The sequence below is a fragment of the Mirounga angustirostris genome, unplaced genomic scaffold, assembly GCF_029215605.1.
Source record: "Mirounga angustirostris isolate CCGP_5_RB_7025 unplaced genomic scaffold, mMirAng1.0.hap1 SCAF_17, whole genome shotgun sequence".
In the NCBI taxonomy this organism is placed as follows: domain Eukaryota; kingdom Metazoa; phylum Chordata; class Mammalia; order Carnivora; family Phocidae; genus Mirounga; species Mirounga angustirostris.
Window position 1 is genome coordinate 51,622,361 of NW_026991725.1, and position 26,185 is coordinate 51,648,545.

The window sequence follows — 26,185 nt, forward strand, 5'->3', positions numbered from 1 at the left end:
GTTACTACTACGACTACTAAGTGAATTCCTGATACAAACTGTTCTTATCATTTGCGTTTGCTCCATTTGAAACAAAGTGGGATGTTGCAGATAAGAAAAGAAACCATCCTCTTTCCTTCTCCCTGCCTGCCTCTTGTAACTTTTCCACTCACATGTTAGAATATTCGGACACCTCTGTGATGTGATGAACTTCCTTTGATGTGTGCATATTTGGGATGTGATCCTCGGTGTGGGTGTGGGTGAGATGGTGGGGGTCCACGGGGTGGGGGAGTCTCTGTCCCATGGAGGATGAGATCTCATGGAGAAGCTCTATACCCAGTTTGACCGAGGGCAGTCAGGAGGGAATACCATAAAGCTTTCAGATGGAGGGTCCTGTCCAGCAGAGAAGACCGCCTGCCCTGAGGGGCCAACACACTCACATGCAGGGCTCTCTGAGCATGGACTTGATGTCAGCTCAGGGCATGTGCCGAGCAGATCCAACGAAATGCTGTGATTTCTGGGGTGGGGAAGGCTTAACGTCCTCCACCACCCTCCTGTGTCTCCCTGGCCCTTAATAACACAGGTAAGCCTTTGAACAGGGACAAAGCCTTCTCCACCAGCAGAAGTAGGACTTGAAATTTCAGTGACAAAGGTTTATTTGTAGAGCCCAGGGTTCCCCGTAAGAGAAGGGAAGGGCATAAGGCTGGATTCTTAAAATAGGAAGGTGAGTGTTTGAGAGTACTGAAGGGGGGAAGAATGACCCCCGATCTCAAATGAAAAAGGTGGCATTTATCAAATACCCAGTGAAACCCCTCTCTTAGGAAACGAATGCATTGCTGACATAAATATCCAAAAAAGCTAGAATTTATTTATTTCAGGGAATAGGTAAACAAATCTTTTACATTATCCTCTGTACTTTTTTCTTATTTCAAATTTTTTATGGTTTAAAAAAAAGGACACCTCTGAAAATAGAAGTTGAAAAATAAAAAGTTTCCAACAACACAATGGAATACTGTGTAGTTGTTGCAAAAAAAAAAAAAAATTTTTTTTTTAATTGAGGACTATCTCTGTGTGCCCCCAAGGAAAGGACTCCTAAGTAACATTGTAGCGAGAATAAGGCAAGCTTCAGAATATTTCACCAGCCCTGTGTAAGTGAAATACTTTGTGCCTGTGTGTATGTTTCATTGTATATACAGAACTAGATCTCGAAGAGGCACCAGATCATTAACAGGAAGTGGGATGAATACATACATTAGGCATCTTCATATGGTAAGAATGGTTCTCATAAGTAACCATTACATTCAGCATCATAGAAAAGCACTTATAAGTTTATAAACAGTCCTTGAAGTGGTGGAGCCACCACGCTGGTCCCCAAGTCCTTCCAGGTTGGTGGGGTCCCCCGCGGCGGCGGGGGTGGGGGTGGGGGGAGCAGCATCTGAAATTTCCACCTGCCCTGTCCTTTCTGGCTCTTTCCCACTTTGACACTTGGATGTCTGGAGGGTCCGTGACAGATATCAGCAGTGGTGGTGATGACAAGCCCAGAAGTACACTTGTTCCATTTCTTGCTGCTCCTTGCTGCTTTTCCAATCTCCACCGGGAAAGCTCCCCTCTCTTATCTGCCCAAAGCAGGAGTCAAAAGTTCTTGTCCGTGTGATTGCACAACGCCGGGCTGGGAAACTTCCGATAATACCTAAATTCCTTTAGAAGAGCTGAGCCTGGGGTCGGGTCAGAAGCGTTTCTGGGGCCTGAGCACATTTTGTACTGTGTAGCTGGATAATAATCCAGATACAATTTGGCGATGTAAAAACAAACAAGCAAACAAACAAAAACCCATACGGGACGTATAAGGTTGTCATTGTAGTCCCACCTGATTGGAGAGCCCCTTTCCCCAAGCTGATGAACCCACTCCCCTCCAAAGGCCACGCAGCCTTCCGAGGAAGAATTTCTGCCTTCCCAGCTGTTGAGGGTTTCCAAAATAGACACAGAGCTAGGAAGCATACAAAGGAAATCCAAATAATAATAATTTTAAAAGATCACGCTGCAGTTTCCGGGACATATTTATGGCTTTTATAATCAGCTGTGCGTTCGTTGAAAGGGGCTTTGTAACACTGGTGATGTGAGCTAATTCCGACATTTAGGAATTTAGACTCAGTAGTGGGTCTGGCTTATCCCGAAGAGCAAAGTTTGCGAAACACTTTGTGCCGTGTGCCCCGCTTTATATCTGAACGTGATGCCAATGGCATGTTGTCATTTCAGTTCTCTGTCTCGTCGTAGAACCTGAGGGAGACGGGTACCCTCCCACTGCAATCTCCTTTGGCCTCGTCTGTATCCAGTGGCCCCTTTCTTTCCTTCATCTTCCCTGACTGCGTTTCAGAAAGATAACGGGTCTCACGTCCAAAATGCGCAGGAATGCATAAACCTGAAGATAAACTTGACCAAGCGACGGGAGACCTTTAATACGCCCTGCCTTCTTCCCTGCTGGACGTATCCCTTTTATAAACACAAGTTCCCATTTGGAGTAAATCGATGAGATGCCACATAAAGCTAAAACCTAACTTCACTCTTAGGTGAAGATAACAGATCGAAGGAGATAGATGTTTGCTCCTGGTAGGGATGCCACGGTGAAGCATTTCCAGAAAGCCCTTTGGTGTGCCTCAGCCACTGACCCTAGAAACAGATCTAAGGAGATAGATGTTTGCTCCTGGTAGGGATGCCACAGCGAAGCATTTCCAGAAAGCCCTTTGGTGTGCCTCAGCCACTGACCCCGTTCTTGGATTTTACCCCATCAGGTAACCAGGTGAGTTTTTCCAAATCGGCAGATGCATTTGCCTTCGAAGAGGACAGCAGCGGCGATGGGCTTTCTCCAGACCAGACTCGAAGCGAAGACCCCCAGGGCTCAGCGGGATCCCCTGCGGACACTAAAGCTTCAGAGACCCCTTTGGCAGGTCCTCTGGGGCCAGTCCAGGTAAATAAATCCCACCTCAGCCTACCGTGTCTTCGTGGGCTTAAAAGCACATCGCCACCTTTAGTTTTGCGTAGAGACCCCAGAGATGTCTTTTGATGGCACTTGAACTTCATGCCTCTTTTGTCCCCATCCAGTCCAGGGATCAGTGTGCGGTGGCCAAAACCTCTAGAAAACCCTGAAAGAGAATCCTCAGGACTATACCCTTTGACTTACTCTTTAAGCGTCCACTCTGCCAAGTGGATGCCTTTTATCTGCCAAATTTATGGACAAGGTAAAAAGAGACTCAGTGAGATCAGCTGAGTCACCGATGATCTCCCGGATAGAATGTGCCAGAGCAGGACCGATTTCAAAGCCCACAGGCTTTCCACACACTGAGAAATCTCTACAGGGTCCTGGGGGGGGGTTGTGTGGAGCAGGAGGTGCCGATTGGCTGCATAGCAGGGAGCCCCGAGATGGTTCTACCCTTACAGATTTCTACCTGCCAAACCACAGCAAGGTCCACATCCAGCCCAACCTGAGAATAGCTTGATGGGGGCTTCCCTCAGCCTTGCATGATGGTATTCATGCAGCCCCGAGGAGGAGATGTGTGGGCATGTGCACACACACACACACAAAAAAAGGGGGGGGAAGGAGATGTACTAGTGTGGTAGCGAGATGTGAGTCTTTCACCCACGGACTCTGCAGAGAACCCCCCTTTTAGGAAGAGTTTGGTTCTCATGGCCTCCTGGGAATTATGTGATGCGTTGAAATTTGATATTCTATTTGAAACATGGTTTACACTGGAAATGGCCATAGGGGTATCAGGGACAGCTTGGGTAATCATCATGCAGAGCCCTATTCTGGAAACCATGATACTTAATAGTCATTGTCATACCCTTCTGCACACCATGAAGGGAGCAAAGCTGGGGCTGCCAAGGAGAAGATGTGGAATGGGAGGAAACGAGAGCTAACAAGCAGATCCATACGTTTACTGTGCACGGGTTTATAATCAAAGCACTTTCCGTGTCCCTGCGTGCCACACCTGGTCTTTGCAGCTCAGCTTCTCTGATAACAGCAGACAGTATCTCGGATCACTTGTATCTGTTATTCTGATGGTGAATTCCTCAGCTTCTGATTGCAGAATGGTTTCAGGAGAAGACAAGTTCTTTTCCACTTAACCCAGGAGAAGGGGTCAAAGGGAACAAGCACAAGGCGATGCCAGGCCCGGGGCAAAAATCATTTTGTCCTTGCACCCAGCAGCCCCAGTTAGCGGATCAGGACACTGAGGCTCGAGAGGCAAGGGTTCTGCAGACCTTTGCAGGTGCCAGGGCTCAGGAAAGGGCGGAGAAGCTCCAGGCGAGTATGAGCAGCCCCTGTCCCTTTTGGTCACAGTATCAGATTGCAGGAGAGGGACAGAAGACAGTTACCCTTTTTCCCAGTCCCCCATGTACAGAGGTTGTTCATGACACTACACCCACACACCCATACGTAGACACACACATACACCTACATATATACACATGCATGTAAATTACATAAGCACATACATATACACATACACACATGCACAGAGCTATGCATATATGCACATGCACACATATGTATAGACACATTCACATATATGCAGACCCATGCACACACATACAAACATATACACACATACATATGCAAACATACAAACATATATACACACTCATGCATTTTCCCTCCATCTGCTAACACCGTTTTTATCGGTTTTTTCGGTCCTACTTTCCCCCCAGATTCCTACACCTACTCCTCCCTCTTCCTTTTTTTCATCAGTCTCCTTATCAGGTCTAACAGGTGGACCTCGTCATAGGTGGAACCCTCACTCAGGGTGACCAGCTGTCTGGGTTGGCCTAGAACAGGCCATTTCTTTCTTTCTTTTTTTTTTTATTATTATTATTTTTTTTATTCTTATGTTAATCCCCATACATTACATTATTAGTTTTAGATGAAGTGTTCCATGATTCATTGTGCACAACACCCAGTGCTCCATGCAGAATGTGCCCTCCTCAATACCCACCACCAGGCTAACCCATCCTCCCACCCCCCCTCCCCTCTAGAACCCTGTTTGTTTTTCAGAGTCCATCGTCTCTCATGGTTCGTCTACCCCTCCGATTTCCCCCGCTTCATTCTTCCCCTCCTGCTACCTTCTTCTTCTTCTTTTTTTTCTTTCTTAACATATATTGCATTATTTTAGAACAGGCCATTTCTATTCCTGTCTTCTGAAATAATGATGAATGACGACCCCTTTATCTCTCAAAAGTGACCTCAGTTGGTTGACAGATTATATATGACTCCTTTCCCCGGGGAGGTCATGTGATATGTACTTGAATATGAAGTGAAGATGAAAACAACAGAGCCGTGTATGTGGTGGGGGATGGGGGGGCTCTACTTTATCTCTGCCCCATACAGTTTTTCCTCCTGCATCCGACTCATGCTGAAATTTGGATTTCAGGATCATTCTTCTGGCTCCGAAAATGACAGGAAAGACTCAGCCTCCCAGCCCAGCAACCAGTCAGACACGGGGACGCAGGGGCTCGGCCCTCTTGGTAACCCCATCGCTGTGCATGCTGCCGTAAAGGTAGGGATGGACCAGCCTCCTGGCACCTGCCAGAGCGCTCGCCCACAGAGCCCACTGGGAGCAGAGCTCTTGGAGTTAGGTGTGGCGGTTCGGTGGGAGTTAGGTGAGGAGAGTCACACGGACCCGTGTGTAGGCTCAGTCCGCCGGGAGCATTGCAAGTCAGGAGAGGGGAGAGGGGCCATCCGTGTATGCGGACCAAGAGTCTGTTATCTGTGTCGGCACAGCGTGGGTCTTCCCCGCAGAAGAAGAACCCATGTGCCTGCATTTCTTTGGAATCACAGCTCAGCCAGAGCGTGTGCCTGACTTAAAAGACTTCATAAGGTCAGCCTAGAGACAGACGCGGCTGATGGGAACGCACACAGGATTTGTAAATGTCATCAAATAGGTGGGAGGCGGGAGTTGGGTTTTACGCAGGGGAAGCAGATCTGAAGCCTTTGCGTCATATAATACCTCAATCATGTAAGTCCGGCTCCCTTTGGAGATAAAGGGAGGGCTTGTCTGCCCAGTAGACCATGAGCATCATAGCAGATTGTTGGTTACCTTTTCTTCGCGTTATACTTATTAGTTCACAGAGGACTCTCTCCTCTTACCAATTAACTGCCTGCTAATAATCATTTGGTCTTCTTCATAATATTTTATCCCAAGTAACTTACTAGTTTAGTTTTGTTTTGTTGGGGGGTGGGGGGAGGAGCAGTGGGAGAGGGAGAGAGAGAATCTTAAGCAACCTCCACACCCAGCACAGAGCCCAGCGTGGGGCTCGATCTCACACCCCTGAGATCATGATGACCTGAGCTGAAATCAAGAGTCAGCCGCTTAACAACTGAGCCACCCAGGCACCCCTAACCCAAATAACTTCTCATCAATTTGGGAGCAGGTTATCTCAGCTCTAGGGTCACCACTTAATGAGAGCTGAGATGTCTTTTATGAAATATTTTTCAAAAGATCGTAAGTTAAGAATCAGTGTTAAAGTAATGACCGCCGAGTCCCCTCCATTGCATGCATATACACAAAAGTGGACGGCAGGACTTTCAGTTTCCTGTAAATGTCCCTAAACCTCGCTTCAAATTCACTCCCTAAGTAGCTTAAACCTCGCTTACAATTCACTCAGCCCAGCAGCTTTGAGATTACACTGACTGTTGATGAACTTTGTTCATTGCCGGTGGAGGAAGGAGATGGTTCACGTTATTTCTACCGTCATGTACAAAGAGAAATTTTATTACTATTTCTACCAACGTGTTTAAATTTTGCATAAGCCAAATTAGCGCCTCCTTCAGCCTCAGTGCACTAAGGAAGCGTGATAGTTGCCCAGAGGAAAGACAGGTCAGTTTCAACGGAGAGCAGGATTGACAGGTCACTGATCTAGCAGGACTGGTTGTTTATATAAGAGCCAGTCTCCCTGCTGATTGGTCAATGTCTATGAATTCTCAGTTGTTCGATACTCATCGTGTCTAAATGAAGAGGATACTACAGGGCTTCTCAAAGAAGGAAGCAGCCGGGCGCCTGGGTGGCTCAGTTGGTTAAGCAACTGCCTTCGGCTCAGGTCATGATCCTGGAGTCCCTGGATCGAGTCCCGCATCGGGCTCCCTGCTCGGCAGGGAGTCTGCTTCTCCCTCTGACCCTCCCCCCTCTCATGTGCTCTCTCTCATTCTCTCTCTCAAATAAATAAATAAAATCTTTAAAAAAAAAAAAAAAAAAAAAAAAGAAGGAAGCAGCCCAGCTCAGGGGAAACATCTCTGACCTACTGACTTTCTAAGATACATATGAGACCACTGAGAGAATGCACAAGAATTCCCCCAAAACTGTAAAATCCTATGTAAGGGAAAGGTGTTTTCAGTGCAGGCTCCTAGAAGGTATATATCAAAGCTGAATAAAACACGATTCCTGGGGCGCCTGGGTGGCTCAGTCGGCTGAGCGTCTGCCTTCAGCTCAGGTCGTGATCTTGGGGTCCTGGGATCGAGCCCCATGTCCATCGGGCTCCCTGCTCAGTGGAGAGCCTGCTTCTCCTTTTCCCTCTGCCCTCCCCCCTCATTCGTGCTCTCTCTCTCTCAAAATAAATAAAATCTTAAAAAAAAAAAAAGATTCTTGCTCTCAAGGAGCCTATAGTCTAACTGAGTTTCATAGCCCACCACTAACCCAAACAGTGTTGGGAGCAAGTAAGAAAAACATGCTGCAAAGGAACTGAACAGACAGTTCGCCAAAGATAAAGAAATTGCCAATAAGCACATGAAAAGGTGTTCAGTGTCATTAGTCATCAGGGAAATGAAACTCAAACTCACAACAAAATACCACTTCACACCCACTAGAATGGCTATCCTGGAAAATTGCAAGTATTGGTGAGAATGTGGAGATTGGAGCTCTCACACATGGTGCGTCCACTACGGAAAGCAGCTTGGTGGTTCCTCAAAAAGTTAAACCTAGCATTACCATATGACCCAGAAATTCCTCTCCTTAGGTATATGCCCCACAGAATTGAAAACAGGTGTTCTAACGAGATCTTGGATGTGAATATTCATGGCAGCACTATTCACAATAGTCAAAAGTTGGAACGAACTCAAATGTCCATCAGCTGAAGGATGGGTCCGCGTGTGGCATATCCACACAATGGGATGTTCTTCAGTTATAAAGAGGAATGAAGTCTGACACAGAAATGAGCCTTGAAAACACGATGCTGAGTGAAAGAAGCCAGACACAAAAGGCCACATAGTGTAGGATTCCATTTATATGAAATATCCTGAATAGACAAGTCCATGGAGACAGAGAGCAGATGAGTGTTGTCCGGGGACCACAGAAGGACAATGGGGAGGGGCTGCTTCGTGGGGATGGGGTTTCCTTTCGGGGTGATGAAAATTTTCTGGAACTACTTAGTGATGATGCTTGCACAACATTGTGAATCGTATACTTTAAAATAGTTACTGGGGTGATTTCTCTGTTGTATTTTACCGAGATACAGAATGAGAGACCCCTTTCTTGGCGGGGTGGGGGGCACCACCTCCATCAGGACTCGTAGCATAAGAAGCAGAACAGGGGCTGGACTTCAGTCTCCCCCACCCCCTGAGCAGGGTATGCAGTGGTGGACCATTACCAGACAGCCCCGAAATGCCATCTGAGACCTGCAAATGAGAGACCTCACTGCGAATTGGGAAAGGCTTCCCAGGGGAGCTGGGGTGTGAGCCAAACGCAGAGGATGAGCCCTAGTCGGGTAGCAGGTGCAGGAGGGAATTGCAGACAGCAGGAAATTGCAAGGAAAAGAGACCGGAGGGGTAAGCTGTTGGGTGGGAGGGGTCAGGCAGCTGGGTGACCGGTCTTCTTTGGCAGAGGGGGTTTGGGACTTGGTCTTGCGAGGCAGGACAGGCAAACTGATTGTAGGCTGCTGGGGTGGTACGTTGTGGGGCAGGCCCAGGATGCGAGCAAGACTTCTTGCAAAAAAGTCATGGACCCTCTAGCCACAGACCACGCCATGCCCTCTTGCACTACACTGACCTGCTTTACACATTCACGCGTGGGTCTTAAACCCCTGGATGATGTATCTACCTCCCATAGACCATGCAGTTCTAGGCAGAAAATAGAAAAAAACAACAAACAAACAAACAAACTTACCACCTTGTATCCTCTGGTTTCAAAAAGAGTGTAAAACTATACAGTCCATGGAATCAGGGTTCCATGGGCTCAAAAGACTTTGCCTTCCACTCTCCAGAGAAAGCGGTCCAATTTGAGTAACTTCTGGAATGTTCAGCATCCCTGTACTAAGGCAACATGGAGAAAAGCTCCCCGTCCCTGACTGGCCTGCAGCTCCCCCAGACGAGGAGGCAAGTCCTAGGGTGAGGTGGGAACAGAAGCTGAGCTGGAGCAAAGTAGGGCTGAGCTGATGGCAGAAGCGAGTGCAGGAGACTGATTAATTAGCTAGAATGCTAATCAATGAAGGAGCCGGGAGAAATCGAGCCACCAGGCACACGGGAATTCTTGTGCTCCTTATCTATTACTTCCCGAGAAGAAGCCTCCTTAAGAAAACGTTTACAAAAGAGGCTTCGGTGGTGGGATGCCTGGAGTCAGAGAAATGCAAGTTGTAGGCTCCAGATGTGTGCTTCGCGGTTAAAATGGGGAGGCTGCCAGGTGGGAACGTGCCTGCCAGGTATTCTGGAGCTCCCTCTTCTGGACGCTGCTGGTATCACACCTCCCCTGCACCTTTCCCCCAAAGCCTCAAGAGGCCGGTCATGACATCCACGTTCTTCATTTCAGGCTTCTCTAATTAAAGTCAGGGCTGGAAAGTTAAGATTTTTCTTTCAACTGATGACAGTATGGACTACTGCCTCCTAAAATAGGGAGGCCTTTTGATTTCAGGAGCGTAGGTGTAGGTATAATCCTTTGAGACCGGTTCTTCTGTGACTAATATCTTTCCACATCGTTGTGTTGGTCCCTGAGATAAAAAGTAAGAATATTTTCCTCAACTGTCCGGTGAGGTAAGGGAGATGTAGCAAAGTACCTGCACCGTGTTCAGAACTTGGTCTTAACTTCCTAGCCTGTAGCCTTGACTTCTTTCAGTGTGTCCAAGTCACGCTCTGGGATGGGAAGCTTCTAGAAGGGTCCCAGTGGGTGGCGAACCCTTCTCATAGTAAGTCAAGTGTCACTCTCTCAGAGGGTGTCAGCTCCTGGGGTTATATCCGTATTTGGGGTGTTGGTGGGATGGGGGAGTCTATCTGACTTTCCCGCCCAAAGTTGCAAAAATCCCCATCAAAGACAAGCTTAATTTCATCCAAGGTGACGTCATTCATAAGTCAGTTTACCGAGTGCTTCACTAAAGGCGGTTTCGTGTATACGTGGGAAGGAACTTCTTACGACTCCATCTCAAGATCGGATCGTGTCCTTTGCTAGGCCATCTGTGGTTTTAGCCAAGGAAAGCGTCCTAGCCGAGACGCAGGCTTCCGTCTTACTCTGCGCTGGGAAGGAAATGCTCCCAGAGCCACATCTGGGATTCATGCCCACCCCCCCTTCTAGATTGAGGCACCTGCAGTAGATCCGTTCGACAGGTACCTCAATGCCCCAGGATCTCCTGGCACCTTGTGCCTTTGCTAGATCGTATCTCTGGGATTCGAGAAAGCCCATCTTTTTTTTTTTTTTTAAAGATTTTATTTATTTATTTGAGAGAGAGAGAGAATGAGAGAGAGCACATGAGAGGGGGGAGGGTCAGAGGGAGAAGCAGACTCCCTGCCGAGCAGGAAGCCCGATGCGGGACTCGATCCAGGGACTCCAGGATCATGACCTGAGCCGAAGGCAGTCGCTTAACCAACTGAGCCACCCAGGCGCCCCGAGAAAGCCCGTCTTAACAGAAGAACCTCCTCGCGGTCTAGCCACGGCATCCAGCCATTCCCCGCTCCCCCACCCTCCACCTAAAGCACATGCCATTTCTTCACCCCCTCCGCAGTCCAAGCCCTTGAGCGACAGTAAGAACCGCCACAAAAAGCCCAAGGACCCCAAGCCCAAGGTGAAGAAGCTCAAATATCACCAGTACATCCCCCCAGACCAGAAGGCGGAGAAGTCCCCTCCGCCCATGGACTCGGCCTACGCCCGGCTACTCCAGCAGCAGCAGCTCTTTCTGCAGCTCCAGATCCTGAGCCAGCAGCAACAACAGCACCAGCTTGGCTACCCCGGGCTTCACCAGGCTCAGCTCAAGTAAGTCGGGAGGGCCCAGGGCTGGGGGCGCTCCTCTGTGTCTGAGGCACACGGGGCCGGTGCCCGGGCACCCAGCCAGTCCCCTATGGCACCCCGTCCTCGTCTGGTAGGTTTAGAATGGGAACCATGCCCACCTTTTCCGGAGCAGAAGGCCGGGAGGAAGCAACGAAATCAATGCCCCGGGAAGAGGCATGGTTGGGAAAAGAGAAAGGATTAGCGCTCTTGGACTGAATCGTGGAGCAGAGAGGAGAGACCGTCTCAGAATGGTTCCATTTCTTGGATTCACTCGGCCCTTATGCTTTAGGACGCAACAGAGCCGAGTGACTGAGTGACGGCCAGACCCAAAGTGTGACTCTCGGACCCCGGCCTGTGACCCCCACGGCAGGTCACCTCTTAAATGGGCCATTCCCTTCAACTCTGAAGTTGGGGTGTGGGTTCCCGCACCGGTCTCTGCTCAGCCTCAGGTCGGGTTGGCAATGATGCTGAGTGCTGAATATAGCCATGCTTTATGAGGGGTGCTCCTGCCCCCCCAGGACACTCTCCACTATGCCACAGTCTCTACGGCTCCCTCCTGTCTCCCCAGAGAGAGCGTCACTTGCCACTTGGCCCCGAGCTTGCACTGTTGGTGTCCTTGCCCCGCCTCTCCCACTGATTGATTTCTTGCCTGATCCTTGCAGGCCATTAGCTTGTGACCTGATCTAAATGCAAAGCTACCCACCAAGGGTTCTGGCCACCCAATCCCAGTGTGTGGGGGAGGCCTTCCCCACATCACCAGCCGGGTGCCCTACAGTTCCACATAATTCTGGCACCATCTACCTGGACAGACAGCATCAGACCCCACAGGTTAAGGGCTCAGTCCTACAAGACTGCCCCCCCTTCCCCAACTTCAGGTGCCAACCACAAGTCTAAAAGTTGTGACCTGGGCTTCTGGTTGACAGGGCTATAGATCAGAGTTTCCCACAATTTCCTCCTTGGGTCCCCTTAATTCGCTAGAGCGGCTCACAGAACTCAGAGAAGCACTTGACTTACGAGATCACTGGTTTATTATAGAAGGATGTAACTCAGGAACCGCCAGATGGAAGAGATGCACAGGGCAAGGGATGGGGAAAGGGCGAGGAGCTTCCACGCCCCCACCCCAAGCATGCCGCTCTCCTCGTTCTCCACGTGTTCACCAACCTGGAAGCTCTCTGAACTCCATTCTTTTAGGTGTTAGGGAGACTGCATTAGAGGCAATGATTGATTAAATCATTGGCCATTGGTGAATGAGTCAACTTCCAGCCTAGCTCCTCTCCCCAGAGGGCAGGGGGTGGGACTGAAAGTTTCAACCTCAAATCACAGGGTTGGTTCTCAGGCAACCAGCCCCCATCCTTAGGTGACCTAGGGGCTTTCACAAAGTCGCCTCACTAACAGCTGACACCCCTGTGGCTCTCATCACTTAGGAGATTCCAAGGATTTTAGGAGCTCTGTGCCAGAGAGAGGGACAAGGACTAAATGTGTAATTTCTTATTGTAAATCCCGGTACTACACCCCCATATATCTATTTGCCCATATTTTAAGTGCCTCTTTTTTGTTTGGTTTTCAGGGAGCCAAATGAACAGATGGTCAGAAATCCAAACTCTACTTCAACACCACTGAGCAGTACCCCTTTGTCTCCTGTCAAAAACAGCTTTTCTGGACAAACTGGTGTCTCTTCTCTCAAACCAGGCCCACTGCCATCAAACCTAGATGATCTGAAGGTATAGGATTTGGTGTGTTTTCCTTCCTGCCTGCCTGCCCTTCCTTCCTCCCTGTCCTTCAACAAATACATCAGTAGATTTTTTTAAGATTTTCTTTTTAAATAATCTCTACACCCAACATGGGACTTGAACTCACAACCCCGAGATCAAGGGTCGTATGCTCCACTGACTGAGCCAGGCAGGTGCCCGGACAAATCCATCAGTAGCTTTTTAACAACATTTTCCCCAACTGAGTTCTTGAATAAAACAGTGGGAGGGAGAAGGTTAGGGAGAAGGTTAGGGAGATTCAAGTAGATGATAAAATCTTAACTGCTGTGGTTGAGTACCCCGCCCCCCATAGAGCAGAAGACCCTGGGCTTCTAACTCAGCTCTTTCACTGGCTATGCAACCTTGGGTTCGTATCTTAATTTCTCCGCATCTTAGATTGCTCATTTGCATACATGAGTTCTTGTGAGAACCCAGTGGAATCGTATATACATGACAGAGCATAGCACAGAGAGTAAGACTGATGTGGGCTTCCTGAATGTTCTAAACCAGCAGTCAATTCCATGGTGAACTTTAACCAGTCTCTGGTGAAATGAGAAAAACAAGAACCACATAAAGGGCTTTTCATAAATCTAAGTGTGTTCGGCATACCTTGAAGGATCTTTATTCAAAGTATTTATTTCCTCCCGATGTTTCGAATCTAAAGAAAGACCCTGTTTGGAAATGATGACAGTACTGGGTGTTTCTGGTAGACTTTTGTTTCTTTCTATTAAGCAGGAGTATTATTAAATAAGGATGTTAGTCTTGTGTAAGGAGCCGAAATGTTGGTAACCCAACCCAACCTGCATCAACTGCCTAAGTTGAAACAACGTACTGTTCTGTGAAATCCCCAAGTCTGAGGATTTCTGCCCTGAAATGTGATAGCAACGTGTTAAATGCTGTGTGTTGGGGGAGCAGTTTGCTCTGGATCACAGACCTCAGGGATCTCAGTCCACCGAGATGACCCTGGGCTTTGAGCTAAACCTCGCGCATTCCAGAGCAGTGATCGCGACTGGCGTATTCATCCATCCGGTACTTACAAAAGAGCTGAAGAAGGCAGTTTGTGGTGCCTTCAACTTCTCTAATGTGTGAACACCTGCTCCCCTCAACGCCTCACTCCGTTGTCTGTGATCCCACCTATTACTCTCCCCTCCCCCAAAGGACCTTATCACTTGTCCCCAAAAAGCCAATTTCCTACAGGTCCCTGTGGTCTTCACTGGGCCAGGATTTCTAGGGCCTTATTTGTCACCCTCCATTCCCATTCTCAGTCTTTGGTCATTATCTGTCTTGGGGGAAAGGTGGGAGTGGAATTTATTTCAAATGAAAGAAAATTAATTCTATGGCTGCCAATAGCCAACACCAGTCAATAAAATATATCTTGGGTTGTGATATCAAGAGTTCCTCTGTCCCTTCCACTTGGAATAAAAATGCTTAGGTTTCATTGAGCTCGTTCTGATTTAGCATCCATAAGGCTGGAAGAGGATGTCAAGCTTCTGGTAACAGGTCATCCACCCTTCACTCCCCAGGTCATAAATCCATGAAGGTATAAAATTAGGTCCTCTCACCCAGAAAACAATATGCTAAATGAAGTAAGCCAAGCACAAAGGGACAACTATTCTGTGAGTCTAGTTGTATGAGGGACCTAGAGAAGTTCAAAGACAGAAAGTAGAAGGGTGTTTGCCAGGGGCTAGGCAGAGAAGGAATGGGGTGTTAGTGTGTAATGGGTACATAGGTTCTGCTCACAATGAGGAAAATGTTCTGGAGACGGATGGTGATAATGTTTGCACAACAGTGTGAATGAATTAATTCTACTGAACTGCATACTTAAATGATTGGATGGTATATTTCATGCCGTATGTCTTTAACCAGAATAAAAAAGATTTTTCAGATGCTCCTGGCTGGCTCAGTGGGTGAAGCATCTGACTCGTGATCTCAGCTCAGGTCTTAATCTCAAGGTTATGAGTTCAAGCCCTGCATTGAAAAAAAAAAAAAAAGATTTTTTTAAAAAGTAATCTACCGGGCGCCTGGGTGGCTCAGATGGTTAAGCGTCTGCCTTCGGCTCAGGTCATGATCTCAGGGTCCTGGGATCGAGTCCTGCATCGGGCTCCCTGCTCCTTGGGAGCCTGCTTCTCCCTCTGCCTCTCTCTCTCTGTCTCTAATGAATAAATAAATAAAATCTTTAAAAAAAAAAAGTAATCTACCTTAGGATGGGAGCCGGGGTCAGGTAGTTGCCTAGTCTAGATGTGATGTGCCATCTGGCAGAGCCTCCAAAGATAGTTTCCTCCATGTGCACATGTTCAGAATGATTGGCTGGTTCGATATATAATAATAAATTAGCAGGGGTACTAGGAAATGATGGGGGTCGCAGCTGCCAGTTTCTGAATGTAAACGATCAGTCGACCATCCTGTATAGATTTGCTTCCATTTTCACCCTGCAAGATAGGTTTTACATGTGAACATAAAAATCAGGACCTCAAAGATGCTAAATGAATAAGGCATATAACTCATTATCATCCTAGATATTTTTGATATTTATCTTTATCATGAATGCTATAAAACAGTTTGCTGTATAGAACAAAGATATTGGGGTTTTTTTAAGATTTTATTTATTTATTTGAAAGAGAGAGCATGAGTGGGGGGAGGAGCAGAGGGAGAAGCAGACTCCCTGCTGAGTAGGGAGCCCGACGCGGGGCTCGATCCCAGGACCCTGAGATCATGGCCTGAGCCGAAGTCAGATGCTTAACCAACCAAGCCACCCAGGTTCCCCTAGAAGAAAGATACTGTTGATATACCTGACACCAACCCTGACAGCTCAGGTGAGAAAAGTGGGAGAAATATGTTGGTTCTATCAGGACATAGGTTAACATGTAAAAGAGATTCTTTTATCTCTACATTTTCTCCCCCACTTGGAGAAGCCATCCCAATTTCATCCGTTCATTTGACAACTTCGTCCTATGTTTCCAGAGCCCACAAGTCAATCCAGAATGCTGACATCTAAAAATAGACTTACATCTCCTTCTGTAGAAGCCTAAGAATCTTTACAGAATAAATAAGTTTGGTAAATTCATAGATTTGGCTTTAGTTTCTCTGGTAACATTGATTGGTGTATTTTAAGAAGTTAAAGTAGGAAGTCTGGAGTTATATTTGGGAGACATATGACATTTATCACATCAACCTCACATCCCTACATGGGTCGCACATTGTCAAGTTTGAGTGTCGATCGGTTGTGAGTTTACGGTTTATACTATAGACATACAGTGCACTAAGATCATATACTAAGTGAATAAATGTCTTGCTTAACCCCCACCCCCAGAAACAGAGGCCAAATGCTATGCAAGTTAACCCGACTATAGATGACAAAACTGGGGTTTGCACTTAAGTGAGTGATTTTTTTTTCTTATTTTATTTTATTTTATTTTATTTTAAATTCCAGTATAGTTAACATGCAGTGTTATATTAGTTTCAGGTGTAAAATATGGTGATTCGGCAATTCTGTACAAAACCCAGAGTTCATCACAAGTGCACTCCTTGACCCCCATCACATATTTCTCCCATCGCCCCGCCACCTCCCCTCTGGTGACTATCAGTTTGTCCTTTATGATTAAAAGTCTGTCCTTGGTTTGTCTCTCTCTCTCTTTTTTTTCCTTTGCTTGTTTTGTTTGTTTCTTAAATTCCACATATGAATGAAATCACATGGTATTTGTCTTTCTCTGACTGACTTATTTTGCTTAGCATTATACCGTCTAGCTCCATCCATGTTGTTGCAAATGGCGAGATTTCGTTCTTTTTTATGGCTGAGTAATATACACACCACATCTTCTTTTTCCATTCATCTATCAATGGGCACTTGGGCGGCTTCCGTAATTTGGCTATGGTAAATAATGCTGCTCTAAATATAGGGGTGCATGTATGCCTTTGAATTCCTGTTTTTGTATTTTTTTCAGTAAATATCCAGTAGTGTGATTACTGGATTGGAGAGTAGTACTTCTTTTAATTCAGTGATCTCAAAGGTTTTGCTACTGTCATTCGAAATGAGGATGGAGAAGGAGAAACCTTAATTGGACTTGACCACAGGGTGTATGGGGAGAGGTGTCACCTGGGATTGTGACACCAGGGGCAGAAACTGGGAGGGTAGAATGGGGAGCTGATCTGAAGGGATGTTGGCAGGTGCATTCAGTTTGGGGAAATTGAGTCACAGTTACCACCAGGACAACCAAGAGGAAAAGTCTAGCCCATCTCCATGCAGTTAGAGTCACACCGACCTAGTTGTCAGGCTGGGCACAGAAATTTTGGCATCGTTTGCATAGCGGGGTGGGTTAAAGCCACGAGACTGAAAGAGATGGAAGGAGAGCAATTGGAAAGAGTGGGAAGGGAAGAAGGAGAGAAGAGGAATAAAGGAAACAGGTGATATAACCGTACCTTGGAAAAGGAAGAAATAGGAGGAATTAATGAAGGTGACCCTTAAAACAGGTCATCAGAAAGATAAGGTATCGAAGGTCGATGTTCTCCCAAAATGCTCATGTTTTGCTGATTAGGAGTAAAAGGGGAAAAGCACTGGGAAGAAAGTTTGATTTCTCATTAAAAAGTTATACATGGGGGGCAGGCACCTGGGGGACATAGCTAGTTAAGCATCCGACTCTTAGTTTGGGCTCAGGGTCATGATCTCGGGGTTGTGAGATTGAGCCCTGTGTTGGGCTCTGCACTCAGCAGGGAGCCTGCTTGAGATTCTCCCTCTCTCTCTGCCCCAGCCCCCCGCTCCTGCTCACTCTCTCTCTCTGTCTCTCAAATAAATAAATAAATCTTGTTTTTAAAGTTATACATGGTAACATCACAGTATATGTTTTTTTGTTTTTTGTTTTTTTGCTAATCCAGTATATGGATTTTTTTTTCTTGTTTCTAAGAAACTTGAGAGCCAGAGAGCATGACAGCATGAGAGAGAGAAAATAATGGGAAATTTAAAAACTGGGAAAATATGATGGATATTAAGAAATAGTTATTCATGTGTTTTGGGTGTGATAATGGTCTTTTATTGGCATTTTTTATAAAATGCACTTATCTTTTAGAGAAAGATACCAGAATATTTACAGATCTCATTATATGAGTTGCTTCAGAATAATTTAGGAAATATAGTGGAAGTGGTTTAGGGTATAAATGAATCAGGATTGGGCATGGATTAATCATTGTTGAAGCTGGTTGATGGGTACATGAGGTTCATTATACTTTTTTCATCAACTTTTGTGTATGATACACATTTCCATAACACATGGTTGAAAGAGTGATCGGCGATTAAAACACCAGTGAGTATAGGAAAGAGGTGTATGCAAACCTTTGTCCCAAGCAAGCCCACACAGCATAATACTCCGAAATGTAAGGTACATGAACGCAACAAGTATTTGTGTTATTTTGGAATATGAGCTGCATTATTTAATGATGTAGTTTAAAATATTCAGTGCCAGAACAGATTCTAAAAATAAATGTAGAACTCATTAATTTTAAGTAATTCAAAGTTAAAACAATAATGAGTTGCTATTCTGTACTTTTTCAAACCAGCAAATCTGAAAAAAAAAAAAAAAAAGATAAAACAATGCCAGAAAGATGGGGGGGGTTATATTTACCGCTTGCAATAGTGTGAATTCTTGTAATCCTTTTAAAATACCCTTTAAATGATTATAAAAGTAGTTATTTACTGTTGAGACAGGATAGTGCAGGTAGAAATAAAGAGTATTTTAAAAGATAATTGACCCACAGGGGCACCTGGGTGGCTCAGTCGTTAAGCGTCTGCCTTCGGCTCAGGTCATGATCCCAGAGTCCTGGGATCGAGCCCCGCATCGGGCTCCCTGCTCCGCGGGAAGCCTGCTTCTCCCTCTCCCTCTCCCCCTGCTTGTGTTCCCTCTCTCGCTGTGTCTCTCTCTGTCAAAGAAATAAATAAAATCTTTAAAAGATAATTGACCCACAGATAGCATTGCAGATTTTATTTCCCTATAAACTGAAAATACAGGTGGACCTGTTTTCTTTTAAAAATTATTGTTGAAAAAAATTTTTTTTAATTATTGCTGTAAGGTAATCCTGTGAGCATGAATTTCTGACATGCTTTTTTGTTTAACATATCATAAGCATTTTTCATAACTTGCAATGTTCAATAAAATTTTTATTTTTTTTAAGATGTTATTTATTCATTTATTTATTTGTCAGAGAGAGAGCACAAGCAGGGGGAGTGGCAGGCAGAGGGAGAAGCAGACTCCCCGCTGAGCACGGAGCCCGATGTGTGGCTAGATCCCAGGACCCTGGGATCATGACCTGAGCCGAAGGCAGACGCTTAACCGACTGAGCCACCCAGGCGCCCCAGAATTTTTATTTTTCATAGCGTATCATTCTACCACCTAGTTAACAGTCCTGTGTCAGACACTTAACTTGCTTCCAAATTTTTGCTATTAAAAATATAATTTGTACATAAATTCATTGATGTATCCAGTGACTGTCCCAGGCTAAATACCTGGGAGTAGAATTCCTGAACCAAAACATATTAACATATTTTAAAGTTCTTGCCAGGGGCACCTGGGTGGCTCAGTCGGTACAGCATCTGACTCTTGACCTCAGGTCTTGATCTCAGAGTTGTGAGTTCGAGCCCTGTGTTGAACATGGAGCCTACTTAAAAAAAAAAAAAAATACTAAAGTTCTTGCCAAAGAATACATATTGTAAAAATTTCTGTCCTGAACGTTTGTGCCAATCTACTGCCAGAAGCATTGGGCTGCGGCAACATTTATCAAGCATGAGTATACACACTGGATCACCTGGGGCTCTGGGTAAAATACAGATTCTGATTCAGTAGGTGTGGGGAGGGGGCCTGAGTGTCTGCATTCCTAACATGCTCCCAGATGCCCTTGGAGCTGGTGGTCCAAGGACCACACTTGGAATAGCAAGGTATTAAGGAACTTTCTTTAAAAAACATTTTTATTTGCTTATTTTTGCTGATACTTCATTAACACAAAGTGTTATTAATTCCTTTGTCAATTTCATGAATGCAAAAATATGTCCATATTTATTTTATTTGGATTACTAATGCTAGTACATGTCCATTATTGCCATTTTTTTTTTAAATGTATCTTTTGTGGGTACCTGGGTGGCTCAATCAGTGAAGCGTCTTCCTTTGGCTCAGGTCATGATCCCAGAATCCTGGGATCGAGCCCCGCATGGGGCTCCCTGCTCAGCGGGGAGCCTGCTTCTCTCTCTCTCCCTCTGCTCCTCTTCCCTGCTCGTGCTCTCCCTCTCTCTCGCTCTCTCTCAAATAAATAAATAAAAATGTATCTTTTGTTTGTGAAGAGTTGAACCATGCCCATTACCCATTTTGGGGTGTTGGTTATTTTGGGGGTTTGTTAAAGCACACTTGGTACATCGAGCTTACTAACACTTTATTATTTGTCCTGCAATTATTTTTGTCTGAGACTGCTATCTGCATTTTCATTTTCTTTTTGGTGTTTTTGACTTAGAGGGGTTTTTTATTTTTGTCTTCAGTATTTTTAAAGTTGCTTTCTTTGCTTTTAGGCTCAAAAGATCTTTCCCTACAGAATATCAGAAGGACATTTCCCTATTTGTTCTTCAAGTATTTTATGGGATTATTGACACTTAGATATTTAATGTTTCTTGTTTTAATTACAAAAGTAATATCTTATGTGAAATATTTAGGATGTTAGAGATAAGGAGAACCATTGTTAACATTTTAGTCTATCTTTATCTACATATTTTCCTCAGCAAGCATAGGTTTAAATATACACACACATACATACAAATTTATATAATTCTTAGAAAAATAGAATCAAACAATTCAAACTGTTTTTCATTTAATAATATACCAAAAACAGGGGGGGCACCTGGGTTGCTCTGTGGGTTGAGTGTCTCACTTCTGCTCAGATCATGATCTCAGGGTCCTGGGATCGAGTCCTGCATCCGGCTCCTTGCTCAGCAGGGAATCTGCTTGCCCTTCTCCCTTTGTCCCTCCCCCTGCTTGTGCTCTCTCTCTCTTTCTCTCTCTCTCAAATTTTAAAAATCAAGAAAAAATAGTATACCATAAATAATTACTCATTATTACATATAACATCAGCTTTAATGGATTCAGGTATTCCATCATTCATAGTCATGATCGTTAATTTAGTTCCCATATTTTTAGATATCTGCAGCTTATCATTTATGAACATTGTAAAAAATGCAGGATGAAATTATCACACGTGAATCAACATAATAATGGCAAACTCTTACACCACACTAACCATTTGCGAGACACTATTCCAAGCACTTTACAAATGTTGAGCCATTTCAGTCCTCACAAAAACATATAAGGTCGCTATGACTGTCTCCATTTTACAGAAGGGGAACCAAGGCACAAAGTGATCTAGTAAGAGGCAAGGTCGGGATTTGAACTGATGGTCTTATCCCGGCACAGTCTTCCTCAGTATATGACTATCATCTAGCCAGTTATTAAAATTAGGACGTATGTGGGGCGCCTGGGCGGCTCAGTCTGTTGTGCCTCTGACTCCTGGTTTCAGCTCAGGTCATGATCTTGGGGTGGTGGGATCAAGCCCTGTGTCGGGCTCCATGCTCAGCAGGGAATCCACTTAAGATTCTCTCTCCCTCTGCCCCTCCCCATGCTCAGGCTCACTCTCTCTCTAAAATAAATACATCTTAAAAAAAAAACAAAACAGGACATAAGTGTTAATGTAGAACCATGGTTCTCAAAACCTGGTCCAGGGACCAGTGCATCAGCATCCCCTGGGAACCCGTTAAAAATGCACCTGCTCAAGTTGGAGAACCAAGGACAGAGAGAGCCGGGCAGGGAGACCGGTGACCTAGGAGCAGAAGACCTGGAGTCTCAGCATGCTTTGGGATGATTGGTTGCTGGCTGATGGCTAAACCTGGGCAGAGATCAGTCTTCTCATCTGTAGAAAGGGGCGAGGGCCAGGGTGGGGGCTGGAAGCTAGCAGAGTAGGCGACCTCTACGGTTCGTGTGGGCTATGCCTTTCTAGGATTCTGGGATCATGAAAATAAGAAAAAAAGCATGGTGCACAAGCCTACTGATACCAAGGGAAGGGGGGGGGATTGTAAGCAAATCATAGAAAAGCGGATGTTGTAAAATTCCACGTGGGATGTTTGAAAGCGAATGTGATTCATTATTTTTAAAGATTGTTCTTAACCGGCGCTCTAAGCACGCCCTGGTTTCTGTAGGTCTCGGAATTAAGACAGCAGCTTCGAATCCGCGGCCTGCCCGTGTCGGGCACCAAGACGGCCCTCATGGACCGTCTGCGGCCCTTCCAGGACTGTTCGGGGGCGCCCCTGGCCAGCTTCGGGGACATCACGACGGTCACTTTCCCCGTGACGCCCAGCGGCGCGCTGCCGGGCTACCAGTCCTCCCCGTCCGCCGGCGCCTTGTCCAGCGGCTTCTACCACTTCGGCAGCACCAGCTCCAGCCCCCCGATCTCGCCCGCCTCGTCCGACCTGTCGGCGGCGGGGTCCCTGCCCGACCCCTTCAACGACGCGTCCCCGTCCCTCTGCCTGCACCCGTCCCCGCTGCCCGCGTGCGCCGACGAGGGCCTCCTGAGCAGCCGGAACGGGGGCTCCCTCGGCCCCGAGCTGGACGGGCTGGACTCGGAGAAGGACAAGATGCTGGTGGAGAAGCAGAAGGTGATCAACGAGCTCACCTGGAAGCTCCAGCAGGAGCAGCGCCACGTGGAGGAGCTGAGGCTGCAGCTGCAGAAGCGCAAGAGGAGCCCCTGCGCCGAGAAGCCGCCGCCCTTCCTGGCCGTCGCCGTCAAGCAGGAGGACGCCGCGCCCGGCTGTCCCTTCACGCCCCAGCAGAGGCCTGGGAAGAGACCGGGCCTCGGCTCCGAGGGCCGAGCGCAGGCCTGCGAAGCGGCGGGGCGCCGGCCCCCGGGGCCCGCTCCGTGCGCCGAGCCGGCCTCGGGCCCCGGCGACGCGCTGCCGTCCACGTTCCTCAGCCCGCAGTGCTCCCCTCAGCGCTCGCCGCTGGGCGCTGTCAAAAGCCCGCAGCACATCAGTTTGCCCCCATCCCCCAACAACCATTACTTCCTCCCCCCCTCCTCGGGCGCCCAGGGGGACGGGCACAGGATCGCCTCACCTGCCAGCAACCAGGTATGCGCTGCACAGGTAAGAGCCCCCCGCCTTCCCGAAGTGGGGTGTGGCTCGGCAAAGGCTCAAGAGCTGAAGTCTGAACGCGCAGGGTTTAGGGGAAGCCCAGAAGCAACCTCTGGTCCTCCCCGTAGAGGGGAGGGAGACTCTCGTCTCTGAGATTGAGGTTGGCAACATCGGCCGGGAAAGGCTGGATAATGAATATTGTGCCTATGAGGCCAAACCAGTTTATCAAGAGAGCCAACGGGAAGTTACCAGATCTTACCGTTCTCTCCGTGTAATGGTCTGCATAGGGCAAACATTTTCCCAACGCTACTGTGTGGTCTCTGGGGATGAGGGATGAACTAACCAAACAAAAATCCCCATTCTCATGGGAAGACAGTAAATAAAATAAACACATAAAATATATCATGTATCAGAAGATGATAGATCTTTTTTTTTTTTTTAAGATTTTATTTATTTGAGAGAAAAAGAGACATAGCTAGAGAGAGCACGAGCAGGGGGGGAGAAGGAGAGCAGGGAGCCCCATGTGGGGCTCAATCCCAGGACCTGGGTATCATGAGCCCAAGTGAGCCAAAGGCAGATGCTTAACCGACTGAGCCACCCAAGCACCCTTAAAGGATGATAGATGTTATGGAGAAAAATCAGGGAGGCATGGTGATGGAGCATTTGCAAGTTTGCAACTTTTAAGTCAAGGTCTGGGGCCACTCTTTGAAAGAGATAAGGGAGAAAGCCTCATGAATATTTGGGGTGAAGGTTGCAGGCAAAGGAAGAATAGCAAGAGCAAGGGCCCCGAGGTGGGAGTTGTGTGTGGAATATTCAGGGATCAGAAGGAAGACCAGTGTGGCTGGAGCTGAATGAGGGGTGGTTGTAGAGAGAGCTTACGGCAGTAACTACTTCAAAGCCTCGACCAAGGTGATCATCAGAGACTTTCCTTGTCCACGAAGCTAAAAAATCATTAGGAAAATCTACCTAAGGCTGAGAAAGAAAATTACATCATCAAAAGTTCTGAAATCTACCTTATGAGAAAGGAAAATAGGAAGAAAACCCACATGATTGGATCCTGCCACGTGCCCAGTATTAAGAGGCATGCCTCTGAGTAATCTCGTTAATTGTCACAACCTTATGAGCTCCAATTCTTTATTCTTTACTTGCCACAGAAGAAAATGAAGCTCAAGGAGGTTAACCCAGGAACCCAGGGTCACAGGAACCCAGGGTTATCTGATGCTAAAATGTATGCCCTTTTCCCACTGAACGTTCTCTACCCTGGGAGTATGGGGTATGGCCATAGGTAATGGGAATATGATTTTACACACCCCAGAACAGCACATCCAAGTGAATGATGCCCACTTCTGAGTGGGCACTCTGGGAGGGGCTGGGACGTCACATGGATTGTCATCTCTGTTGACATTTACTCAGTGCACGGTGTCCTAGGCAAACATGATAAAAAGATAAAGAGCAATACAGAATAACATGCCTGATCAGTGCTTCTGGTATCAAATGCTGCACGAAGTGTTGGGGGAAGGTGGGGGGAAGCAGATTGGTCATGAAGGGCTAGGAAGATCCAGGAAGGTCTTTTTTGGGGTGGGGGGAGGCCAGTCCAGGAAGGTTTTGCAAAGGGGTTAGACTCCATGAGAAACGTAGCATTAAAAAACAAGAGTCGGAAAAAGAACATTCCATGTGGGAAAAGATAGGGAAGTACAATGTGCAGGGCATGCTGAGGGAAGTTAATAGAATACAAGCTTTTGAAGGAAATGATACCTGGCCTGGAGCATCTCGAACACGTTACTGGTGGAGACCTTATGCTGTGGATGCATGGGAGCCATGGAAGGTTTTTGAGCAATGGGTGATACGTACAAAGCCAGATTTGAGACTTTGATAATGGGATTTAGGGAGAGTTGAAAAGATAAGACACCAGGGCAGGGACCAGGAGTCTCAGCCAAAGCTCTCAAGTGTACTGCTGGAGGCTACCTCATTGGTCGTTTCTTCCTTCCAGAACTCAGGGCATGAGAGCCATCCTGCAAGCTTCTCTCCCCAGCCCTCCGGCCTCCACCCCCCTTTCTCTGGAGCCCAGGCAGACAGCAGTCATGGTGCTGGGGGCACCCCTCGTCCCAAAAGCCCAGGGGTCCAGCAAAAGGTAGGCGCCTGGAAAAAGGTTTAAACTTGGCCTCTTTCCCTCTTCTGTGGCCCCGTCCTCCGAATGAGGAGGTCCAAAGGCGGAAATCAGTGACATTTTAGATAAAAACAAATCCACTGGAAACAGACTGACATGAATGTACAGATAGAAATTAGGTGTACTGAGGTGCCATTGCTGGGGGTTATCCTGCAAATCATGAGGACTAATGTGAGCGTGGTCTGTTTGTGAAACAACATGGCAAACACACCAGTTTCCGTGGAGTCCAAGATTGGAATAGAGGCACGTGGGGAACTAACACTCGAGAAAGAGTGTTAAGGTGGAAAGGTCTAGAAAGGTCTAGAAAGGTGCAGAGTGTTCGAGTCATGGGGCAGTCTCTCAGTGGAAAAAGGAAAAGGTGATACATCCCAGCAGGTGGAAATCAGGGATGGGAGGGAGCCGGAATATGCGGAGTTCCAAGGACTAACGAAGAGGTGACAAGGAGACCAACAGGAGGGCCATGACACAGAAGCGCTACATGCCACAAGGACAGGCAGGGAATCCTTTGGGGACAGAGATCCTGAAATGGCCCTGGCATTCCATAGAACACTCACAGTACATGAGGCTGGTTCCTAAAGAGATACCCCAGCAGTGGCTCCATCTCTCTGCAAATGCACCCAGTTAGGAATGAAACGCCTCCCCGGGGAAGGGGGGAGGGTAAAGTACCCTGGGAATTCCTGAGGTGATGGACTTTTTCATATTGGACTGCACTCTTACTTTATTTGCTTTTCTCCTAACCGAACAGGGTTCATCCTAGAGGGGAAAATGAATCTGCAAGTTTCCCATCCTAACGTGCCTCCAGATATGGGCTACAATTCGCCCGTGATATGCCCACGATATGTACTATTGTCAATAGGATGCCTGTGATGTGTCCTACTGTCAATATATTGGGGTTGTTTCTAAACCCTAGCTCTTTTTC

At 46.8% G+C, this 26,185-nt stretch overlaps 1 protein-coding gene across 7 annotated transcripts in view; it reads left to right on the forward strand.

The window, feature by feature from the left end:
* The window catches only part of MYOCD (myocardin), a 99,665-nt gene that overhangs the window by 64,567 nt on the left and 8,913 nt on the right, over positions 1 to 26,185 (forward strand). For 6 of the 7 annotated variants that reach the window (XM_064583668.1, XM_064583670.1, XM_064583671.1 and 3 more), the window contains 6 exons: positions 2,769 to 2,944; positions 5,403 to 5,528; positions 10,948 to 11,195; positions 12,778 to 12,931; positions 22,173 to 23,111; positions 25,090 to 25,230. In XM_064583668.1, coding sequence (XP_064439738.1) covers positions 2,769 to 2,944; positions 5,403 to 5,528; positions 10,948 to 11,195; positions 12,778 to 12,931; positions 22,173 to 23,111; positions 25,090 to 25,230 — 1,784 coding nt within the window. The remainder of the gene's footprint in view (positions 1 to 2,768; positions 2,945 to 5,402; positions 5,529 to 10,947; positions 11,196 to 12,777; positions 12,932 to 22,172; positions 23,112 to 25,089; positions 25,231 to 26,185) is intronic. The other variant, XM_054511047.2, reaches the window with a different exon arrangement.